The sequence below is a fragment of the Polistes fuscatus genome, unplaced genomic scaffold (genome assembly GCF_010416935.1).
Source record: "Polistes fuscatus isolate 324 unplaced genomic scaffold, CU_Pfus_HIC Scaffold26, whole genome shotgun sequence".
Lineage (NCBI taxonomy): Eukaryota > Metazoa > Arthropoda > Insecta > Hymenoptera > Vespidae > Polistes > Polistes fuscatus.
Window position 1 is genome coordinate 1,309,747 of NW_025113103.1, and position 11,560 is coordinate 1,321,306.

Below are 11,560 nucleotides of genomic sequence, written 5' to 3' on the forward strand. Positions count from 1 at the left end.
TTCTCTACGTCGTTAATATTTTGTATTTAGGTTCCTGACGGTCAATATTATTAAACTACAAATTTTCATTAACATCGGTTGATATTTTAAAAATAGGAACCTACTATTACCGACGCTCGATAAGATAAAGGTAGAGCACTGCAATTACCGATATGGTCCTTAGCCGGCCTGCCACTAAAGTGGCTTTAGCGATTATTTTTTTCAGGTCCATGAGCCACTATAGTGGCTCACTGGAGTAGCTTGCTTACTCACTGTTTGGATTAAATAATCGTCTTCATAGTTATTCATATTTAAGTGAAATGTTAATGTTTAAGTATATATATGTATGATATATTTTTAAGAAAAATTATATTTTAATCATTAAGGAATCTTTACGTAAAACATACGAACTTTTTTTTATATAGGGTAACTGTTTAATAACTGACTTCGCGCATTAACTACTATTATATTTTATTTTTATTATATCACGACAGTTGCATAATCCTTCTGAAGAAGATATACATAAAAAATAAAGCGAATAAAAAGATGTTAATCAGTCAGGGCTAACAGCTTATTTTAAATAGCACAACTATCGGTTACCGATCCTTGCCTTAGCTCGGCAACTCTTGGCAACTAAGTAATTGCGGATTTTTTGGATTAACATAACCGCACCCACTTATTTGTCAACCCAATAGTAATGCGATTTTAATTCGCGTCGCGCGCAGTTACAAGTTGTTGGTTGTAACGAGGACAATTCCTCGTCAAAGTTCTTTAAAGACAATTCGTATAAGAATTGGGTGTGTTTCTAGGATGATACGTGAGGTCGATCAATGAATTTGTTATAAGATAATTCTGCTATATCGAATTATGCGGGCGACCGGCTTTCTTTCTTTCAGCCTGAGCACCAAGCTGGCTATGACGCGACTAACTTCATGCCGTTAATTTCATATCGCTGTGCGCGCGCATCGTAAATATCAACAAACTTCATCCTGTTAATTTCATATCGCTTATGTTTTGCATATCGCAAGGAGACAAAAGGTACAATGGAGAATCTCCAGAAAGAAGATAAAGATAATGAGATAAGGATAATAAAAAAGAAAGACAAAAAGAGAGGAGTCCAGGTAAAGCATAGTAAACTTTGATGTTGGTTAGAACCAACATCAGAAATTAGAAAAGAAGAAAATTAGAAAAGACTCGCGAAGAAAAAGAAAAAGAAAAAGAAGAAGAAATGACGTTGGTGTTTTACGGGAGTATTATAAACCTATGGAACACCATGGCGCGGCCCTGGAATAGTCATGGTGGGAGAAACCGTGTATGACCGTCCTCATCTTCGTCGGCCAGTACCGTGTGAACGACCGTGAAGTAAACCTCGAACTAAACGTGAATCCGACCTTAACATTTCTCACCTCGCGCCTGATGGATAATATTTTATTTATTCAAAAATAAAAAACAAATTACAAACTAGAATAGTATCTTCAACAGAAACGGTGTTCATTTGATTCTATAACAGTTTAAAATATTATTTAAATAAAAAAAAAGAAACTAAAATCTAAATCACACATTTAAAAATAATTTAGTGAAAATCATTGATAATTTTTGTTGTAATTTGTGTTTAAAATAATTCGTAATTTTATTATTAATAAAAAAGAAAAGAAATAGTTTGCGTTTCAAAGAGGATCATAAAATAATATAATAATTATCGGATCCTTCAAACTTGTAGCAGGATGTAAAAAAGAAGTAGAAGAAGAAGAAGAAGAAGAAGAAGAAGAATATCCAAGAAGTTATTGATAGTGTAAGGACGAAGAAGATAAAAAGGGAAAGAAAAGGAAAGAAAGCAAGAAATAAAAAAGAAATAAAGAGAAAAAGAGAAAGAAGAGCAAAGGACGTCTTCGGTGTCTTGGCCGAAAACTTGGTTCTTTACACCAGACTGTTCCTCGGCAAGTAGGTCAAACGTTGTGTTGTGTCTGTGTGTGTTTGTGTGTGTGTGTTGCGAGAGTGCAAGGACTGAGAAAGAACAAAATACGTAAGAAAAAAAGAGAGAGGGAAAAAAAGAAGAAGAAGAAGAAGAAGAAGAGGTGGAAGAATAAGGATACACCAAGAGAAAGGGAGGGGGAGAGAGAGTGAGAGAAAGAAAGAAGAAGAAGAAGAAGGAAAAATAAAATGGCGGACGATGCCTGTGAAGTTGCGGTAGTAGCTGATTGTTGATGACGAGTTTAAGGCTCGTGATTCAAAATGGCGACCCTATACCGATTACACGATTCCTTTCGCATAGACAATTTCATTGGATTTGATAAAGCTACTTAATATTTCAAGAAAATATACTATCATTCAGTTGACCTTGATATACCTAAGAACGACCTTCGATAGAAGGAACCCCGTTTACCTGTTCCTTTTTTCTTTCTCCCTTTCTTTCCTTTTTGTTTTTTCTTTTTTGATGTCTCGAGTGTATCAACTAACAGGACGACGAAGAACTAACATGTCGGGATTGACCGGGCCCAAGGCCTTATCGGCCTTGACCATTCTCTTCGTAACTACCGGTAAGTTATAGCAATCGTTGCGGTTGAACGGCTGATCGAAAGCCATGGATCTTATAGGGAAATAGTAGGGAATATGAATTTCATTTAAATTTTAATTAATTTGTTGTAATATGTTGTGTATAATGTATTATATTTTATTATACATATAATATATTATAGTTTACTCATTTTATTGGACTCTAATAGAGAATTCTATAAAAGAAATCAACAAAATTTATATATAATATATATAAATGTAAATCATTCGTGAAAATTTCCAAAAAAAATCCTTAATTAATCATTTATATGCAAGGTAGTATAAAATACGAGGCGAAATTCAAACCCGTAAGTGGATCGTATCCGCATCCGGATAATCTGGCACAATGGTGCGTACCGCTTCAAAAAGACAAACACTTTCTATTCGTAATGATGATCATCTTACGTCAAACGAATCATATTTAAAATAGGATTTGAAAATAGATAATAATATAATATGTAACGAGAATATTAATCGAGAAAAATCAAATTGAATAATAATCGTTCTTCGACAAAGTTGATTAATATCTCTGTAAGAAAAAAAAAACAACTGCATGAGATATGCAAAATAGTTGATTGTTTTATAGGAACAAAAGGTATGTTAGAAAGGAAATCAATGGTTTTAAAAGAGTCTCTTTAAACGACGAGGTGAAAGCTGCATAGAACGTAAACCGTGTTTCTCTGAGGATCCTTTTTTTTTTTTTTTATTTTTTCTTCACTATACCTGACTGACTGATTTACTCATCTCTTCGTAGAATACTTAAATATGAAAAAAAAAACATTTAGGAAACTTGTAGGATTCTAACAACGTGCGTGCATGCTTGCAACGTTACCGTTTTTTTCCCAAGCCCGTATGGAAAATAAAAAAGAAACGGTTTTATCTCGTCAACGTTGTTTCATTCGAGATATTTTCGTACGATCGAAAGATCGATAGATAACGTTAGAACATTCCGAGATAAATTAGCATAAATGAACGTTTTCAACGTCATAATATACAAGGATGTGAGATCAACGACACCAAGAAGGTATATCCGGAATAGGGTTTCGTCATTTCTCGACTTTCGCTCAACCGCATTAAACCATGAAAGTGTCACGAAATCGCGCGACAATAACGCACCTGACAAATATACCTGTATACACTTATATGCATCAAGTTTTCTACGTAGTTGAACAGAAATGTATAAATCGATAATATTAAACTTTCGACGAATAATCAATGGAAAGTAGTATTTTTCTTTTTTAGGGAAGATTAAATTAAATGAATAATAATCAAATTATTTATTATTAATAATTTATATTATTTATTATTAATAATTTATTATTAATAATTTATTATTAATAATCAAATTATTTATATTATATTTATTATTACAAAGCATCAACGCACACCTGTATACTAATTTACATATATTCAATTTTCTATGTAGTTGAACAGAGAAAGAATAGATGAAGTAGATGAATAGTATTGAATTTTAGAAACATAATCAATGGAAAGTAATATTTTGTTTGTAGGGAAGATAAAATGAAGTAAAAATAGTCACCGAATATCAAAGTATAGTATATCTTTGTTTGAGTTTACTTCTAGATCTTCGTGACGAATCTGTCAATACAAGATTGAGTTGACGAAGTTATCTGACACGGGGCAAACGAAATGTCGCGTTTACCAATGAAAAGAATAAATATTAGGTTGGAGAATGGGGTGTACCGTTAACTCTGCCGTTACCGCCTCGAGAGACACGGTACATACTACCTTGTCTACGTTTCCACGGATAAAACCCTTTCGACAGTAACAACAATAAGAAATCAATCATATATTTATAAATTCATTGAATCTTTACGATCTAACACGAGTAATATATATTGTAAGATTCTTGTAAGATAAACAACATGTATGAATGCAATAATTATCGAGTATAAAATAATATAGTTTATAAATTCATTCAATTTTTATAATCTAACATGAGTAATATATATTTATAGTAGGATTTGTACGAGATCAACAACATAATGATTGTAATAATTATCGAGTATAGAATAATATATCTGTAAATTAGGTTTGCATGCAAGTATCTATTACGTAAAGTTTGAAGTACTAGATAATGGAATGCAGTTCTAAGAAGACACAAGAAGACAGTCTGCTTTGCAATTTGCTTAACATTCTCACGGTTCTACTATATATATATATATGTCTTAAGAAACATAGAAAGAATGTTTAATACTCTACGTAGCTAACCGTTATATTTCTCGGTGTTACACTTAATATTATAATGAATTAAAATTTTAATTATATATCTATATAAATAGGAATAAATTTTCTACGTAGGATCGATTACGTTTGACAAAAGAAAAATATTAAATTATTGATTGAAATAAATAGTTACGTAATATTTTGTTTAAATAAAAAACGGGATTATATACGGTAAGTTTAATTCGCGGACTATGATTGGATCTTAATGACCAATTAGAGTTAGATCGTAGCAACCTAACCTCTGAGGGAATCAGAACTGAAAAAGAAACGAACGCTTCGTGATTTTGTTCGAATTAAAATTTGATTCAATTAGTATTAATAAATAAATTAGATTAGATTCCTAATCTCGGTATTTGATTCATTCTATATCTGTCTTTGTAAAAATAAAGAAAGAGAAAAAAACAAATTTGTTGGCAAGGTGTATCGTAGAAACGGTTAATTAAACGGGGTTGAATGGATTAAATAGATTCAAAGGTGGAATTCAGGTCGAGGATTGGATGTTATCGACAAGATCGCAATATATGCATGCGGTATACAACCATATCTTGTATACGTATGTGCAACGGATCCTATAGCAAAGTTTTAGTTTCACTTAAATTGCGTTGCGCTTCGTTGAATGGAATGGAAGAGAGAACTTAAGAAAAATGATGAGACAGGCCTGTTCTCTAAAATTTCTTATCCTTATATTCACACTTTCCAGGGACTGCAATTATGAGTTTCTCTGTAAAATTTATTTCATATATATATATATAGGAAGTTAATTAAAATAAATCATTTTATTTGTTGATCACTGATTGGATTAAATATTACCGACAGATTGAATAAATATAACTGTCGGTAAAATAACTATCTGTAAATGATCATAGATAATATAACTTGACCGATATTTTATCGACTCAGTCGTATTTAACAAAATTTCCTAACCTCCACATTATTTTGATATATTTAATTACTAAAAGTACAATAGAGAATACTAAATTTGTAATCAATTAAAATAATTAAATAACATTTCTTTTTATCTTTCTAATTAAAAGTATAAAAATAACGACAATTTCACACGAAAAGTATATATTATAAATTATAATATACAATATACAATATATATATTCGACCGACATATTTTTGATACAGTATATGCATTGTTGTAAAAATGAACCAATGAACGTACGAATGAACGAAAGAAAGAACCGTAAAAGGGTTAAATAAAAAGGAAAAAAGGAAGACGTAGAGAGAAAGAAGAAAGAATCCAGAGTAGTCGTACTTTCAAAGACGTCAGAACGTCAAAGCGGTAGTTCGAAGAGTTCGATACACCGGCCTCGAGAATGTCAACCGCTCGAGTACCGTTCGTTTCGGTAATCGTTCCTCGATCTCATCGATTTTTTGCTCCCACCACCACCACCACCACCTTTAGATTGATTCTCGTCCACGTTTGCCCTTTGACGGAAAGATATATAGGGGGAAGGGGGGGGGCAGGAGGATCAGGTTTTCTCTTCTTGGTGTTCTGACTCGCTTACACGTTTCCGTTATCACATTCATTACTTAGGAATGATATCTTATTGATACTTTCAGCAACCTTGGCCATAGAAAACGATCGAACATCTTCCAAATCGTCGCAAGATGATCTGATACTAAGCGCCAGCTCGTACAGGACCCCTCAAAGGACCACTTTGGGTTTAGATCGGAGAGAAGAATCTTTGACATTTCAACGAACCTCACCAGCATTTCGATTGGAAACTTCTAAGAGTGTCTATAGTTACGATAACAAAAATGATTTGGGAGAATCTTATCTCGATGAATCTATAGATCAGTTAACTTCTTCTAAACACGTCGATCACATAGACGGTAATAACATCGAAGTGAAATCTGGAGAATATTATCGGTAATGATCGTTATCTCACGTTAGGAAGATTAAACATTTACGAGTAATAAATAATAATAATAATAATAATAATAATAATGTATCATCTGTTAAATCCCAATTGGAATTACTTTTTAGCAATATAATACCAACGACAAGTCGTTCGATTTCGGGGGAAGGACAGGGGGCTCCGCAGGGACGACGGAATCTCTTGACGGAGCCCCAACAGCTGCCGGTTGGAATCCAAGACCAACCAGTACACTATTTGCAAGGAATAGACCAAGCAAGACAACCACGCCAAGAGAAGATTTATAGCGAACATGCGCCACCGCCTATTCTACAAACTGCCTTGCCTGGTAGACAAGCCAATCCTGATATTCAGGACATCATTACGGGTATAGTTAAACTGTTGAACGGCAACGTCAATGTTGCTGCTAATACTGTAAGACCTTTGAGACCAATCCAAGCTACGAGGTTAGTAATTGTATAAGGATATACGATAAACTCATGGTACACGTACGACAAATTTGATATTTTAGGATCAACAATAGGGGACCACCGAGAATTTCTGACGTTCCACCTTTGCCACCGGACTTTGATACACCTGGAATGAATCCCCCACCCCCACCTGATACACCTTATCCGTTTGATAAGCCACCAAGTCTTGATAGGCCTTTGGTTAATCAATTACCACCGGAAAGACCGGTCAGGCCTTTCTTAAATGGTGTACCTTTGCCGGAACAAATTGTACCTTCGGGAAATCGTCCTTGGTCCTGGAACAGGCCCGGTATATATTTTAATTATACATATATTTCTCTCGTGATTTTATATTTAAATAAATATTGTATTATTCCTTGCGATCCAGGTATTCATAGACGACCGATTCCAGCTTACAAACCTTTACCACCTAACTTGGATTCTAGCTTTCATCGGGACAAAGATCATCTAAGCAACGATAAACATATCGAAAAGCCACATTTTGATTTGAAACCCGATCAACAACAAATAGAATTCAACACCACTAACGAATCTTTGAACGTGAACGAGGAAGTTGCGACTAATCACAAAACTGTAGAAAATAAAATAGGAAATAATCATAATCAGGAGGATCAGGATAATCCTATGAAGAAAGGTGAACACGAAGATTTTACGAAAAAGATTCACAAGTATCAATCACATATGAAGGATAAAATAAATAATGAGAATACACTAGTGTTAGGTGCCGAATCTGATGAGAACGATAATCAAGCTAGCAGTGTGATACGATACACGGATTCACCTAAACCTGTAATACCTTTGAACAGTCAAACAAAGGATACGAAGATTACGAAAACCAATCAGGTTGTCGAATCTTCGATTATCAATTCGAAGATGGAAGACAGCAGCAAACTCGACGTCACGTTTTCGAGTAACGTCAAACCTACGAAATCATTTTCAACGAGTACTCTAAACATAGAAACGAGTTCTTCCGTACGCGTGATCGAACCTACATCAACCAAGACGAACGTTCAGCCCACTTTTGTCCCTACGAAGGACCATGCGAGTCAAATTTTCGAAACTACAACGACGAGGATGGAATTGGAACCAAGTAGTACGTTTACCGAATCAGAAATCATAGAAATTCGTACGACATCAACATCAACAACATCAACATCATCATCTATGATGCCAACTGAAAGCTTACCAACTACAACGTATTCAAAAACTTTGATTAACACTCAGAAAACTACGAGTCATACTTCGATGAGTAGCAGCACCTTTTCGAAAAATACAGGTAAGACGTTGCTAAAAGCAATGATAAACTAAGCGTTGTTAACTTTTATATTTAACAAAGTTTTTCATTTATTTTTGTAGTACCTACCGATCGATATTCCTATCGACCTCGGCCTGGAATAGTACTCGATGATACCTTGGATTACACGGGAACACCAGGATTGGCTACGCAAAGACCTTACCCTCCACCAAGACCCACATCCTTGGTCGATATATTCGACGTCACGGTTTCCGCTGTTCAAGGTCCAGGTGGAAGTTCTGGTAAGAAGTATACCTTTTATCTCTGTACTAATCATATAACTGATGCGAACAAAAAGAAAATCTAATTTGATCTACCGTGATAAATCAGGTGACGGTGTTAGGGTATCCATTAACGGTGGAAGTGCTGATGTCATTCTAACTTCTGCAGTTGAAGGTCAAGGATTTGTGAGTATCGATGGTAAAAGGACCTACTTAAATTTATTCGATAATACTGATCGAACTTCGACATCAACCCAAGCAATACCTCAACCAACCAGAACTCAGCCTCCTCATGTCGTTGGCACCGGGTTAGTAATTTTCTTCTTTTTAAATATACCACCAATGTACAGCATTAATTACACGAAGTACAGTTAAATAAATATCAATTCGAATACGTTTAGATTAGCAATACCACAACCGGATACTCCGAACATCAATCAACGTCCTAGCTTATTATCACCGAGACCAAATTATCCCAAACGACCAACTCAGCCTCCCGTTAGGATTGATACTTGTATAGTTGGGGATAGTAGTACCTGCGATGCGAGTCAACACGAAGCCTGTGCCACGATTCAAGGTGTATCAGCATGTCATTGCAAACCAGGATTTGCTAGATTACAACACTCCTTACCGTGTAAAAGTACGTAATCGAAAGATTTTCTATTAGGATGAATCCAAGGTTCATGGGTTTATTGTATGTTAAATAACAGTATTCAATCCGTAGTTAAGGTGTTAATATTAAAAGAATTTTTGATTCACTCTAATATAAGTTGAATATCTTTAAAATCAATCTACTTTAAAACTGAATATTATTTGTTTGTTTTTCCTATAGAAATCGTCAGTATCGTGGTATCCATTAGGATAGACAGATTTTATGATAGGAAGGTTGTATGGGATCGTGGATTAGCTGACAAGGATACAGAATCTTATCAAACGTTGTCTTTCGAAGCTAACAGAGCTGTAAGGATCTTTTATTGATACTTCATATGTTTTATATTCTATCTCGATTAATAATAAAGTAATACCCATGTGTGTGTGTGTATTGATTCACAGATTGAGTCTGCGATGTCTATGACGCCATTCTCGGACGAGTATATGGGATCGTCTATTAATTCTGTATATCAAGGTGACGTCAGTCAAGGACAAGGTGGAGTATTTGTTAACGCAACCCTGAAGCTCATCTATGAACCGAGAACTGTGCGACCCAGTTTGGCTGGCGAGTTGCAGAAACAACTGCTCGGTGTCATTCATAGGAGAAACAATAATATTGGAAACAGCGCGTTATACGTGGACAGTCCTCGTGGATCGATATCCAATTTGCAAGGTTAGATATAAAAAAAAAAGAAAAAGAAAACAGACGGTTCTTCTCTTTTTATGAAACTAAACTTCTTTTCTTCTAGACTTGGACGAGTGCGCATCCTCGGAATTAAACGATTGTCATTCTTATGCAACCTGTACGAACTCATGGGGTGGTTTTACCTGTACCTGCAATTCGGGATTAAAAGATCCTCATAAGGATGATTCCAACGAGTCTGGTAGATCGTGTTTGTCTTGTCCATCGACTCATTGCAATAATCGTGGGACGTGTTCCTATCAAAACGACCAGATGCAATGCGCGTATGTTGAAACGTCATTGGTTTTATTCGTGATTGATTTTATATATATATATATATATAAGATATATATTTTTATTCAATAGATGTACCGGCAATTACTATGGCACCCAATGCGAAGTTGACGGTGAAGTTTTAGGCGTTGCTATAGGTGCATCTGTCGCTGCTTTAATAATCATAGTATTAACACTCGTTTGTCTCGTGATGTGGAGGTAAAACATTTGATTAATGAACAATTAGTTTAATTGTATATAAGAATTACTTTGATATTCATTTATTTATATTCTAGTCGTAGATGGTCACGCGAACAAAAATCAGTAGGATCACCCGTTTATGGTTACATTCAAGGTGGAATACCTGGAACGCTTCCTGGTAAAATATAATCTTTAGACATCATTCTCATTTTTATATACGTATTTTATATAATTATGATATATCATAGGTACATTGGCCAGAGTTGGCTCGGTTGGGACTTTGGCATCGGTAAAACAAGGGCCACCACCTAACCTGCCACCCTACATGTTGGCACACTTTGGTGATCACATGGCAACAGCCAATATCTATGCCGTAAGTATTATACATCCGATCGTAAAACGTAAAAAAACGATAAAGATATTATTACTACAAATTTTCCCCATAAACAGACCGAACCTATGGGCCCAACAAGACCCAGCTCAGCAATGTTCGGTTATCCACCAATCAACGTTCACGGAACTTTACCACCGGTTCCTCTGCCACGATTACAAGCTCCACCGAGACCAAGACAAAGACACCAACCGGATCCAGACAGTTCTGATTCAGAACCCCAGGATAAGGATAGAGCCGATTTGATACCACACAGCAACGGGTTCCACGTGCCCAGGCCAAAATCCAGGTCGTCTTTGGCGGTTAGTATGACAACATCATTCATTTACGTTATAATATTAAATATATGTATATACTGTGAAAGATCGAAATTGGATAATGTCAAGACTCACATGGTGAAAGACCGAATATCTGATTTTATTCTTATACAATATAATATTTCGGATATACGTGCGAATCTTGACATTATCCAATTTCGATCTTTCACAATAACACATTGCATACCTAGTAATTGTTCTAATGTTCGAATTTTTAGAATCAAAGTGGAATTTACAACGACGTTGAATACGATCAAGGCGACGTTCAGCACCTGTCCAAAAATAATATACCAATGTCAACCTATAGACCGTATTATAGAACGTGAAATTTGGAAAATGACTTTTCCTTTTTTTTGTTTAAAATGTCAAGTTAATATAGTCTTTAAAAAATGGAA

The 11,560-nt window shown here is 35.0% G+C and overlaps 1 protein-coding gene across 2 annotated transcripts; it reads left to right on the top strand.

Annotated features, from left to right (window-relative positions):
• The first annotated feature begins 1,994 nt into the window (after positions 1-1,994).
• Positions 1,995-11,560, top strand: LOC122518781. Of its 2 annotated transcripts, XM_043637876.1 has the most exons (16): positions 1,995-2,516; positions 6,349-6,658; positions 6,776-7,111; positions 7,177-7,424; positions 7,503-8,411; positions 8,492-8,671; positions 8,760-8,958; positions 9,052-9,290; positions 9,483-9,610; positions 9,704-9,974; positions 10,051-10,267; positions 10,350-10,475; positions 10,553-10,635; positions 10,706-10,830; positions 10,908-11,150; positions 11,384-11,560. In XM_043637876.1, exons 1-16 carry the CDS (start codon positions 2,414-2,416, stop codon positions 11,489-11,491), a joined length of 3,825 nt encoding a protein of 1,274 aa, XP_043493811.1. In that variant the 5' UTR covers positions 1,995-2,413; the 3' UTR covers positions 11,492-11,560. The 2 variants fall into 2 exon arrangements, with proteins under 2 accessions (XP_043493811.1, XP_043493810.1); XM_043637875.1 differs by having other exon boundaries at positions 7,177-8,411.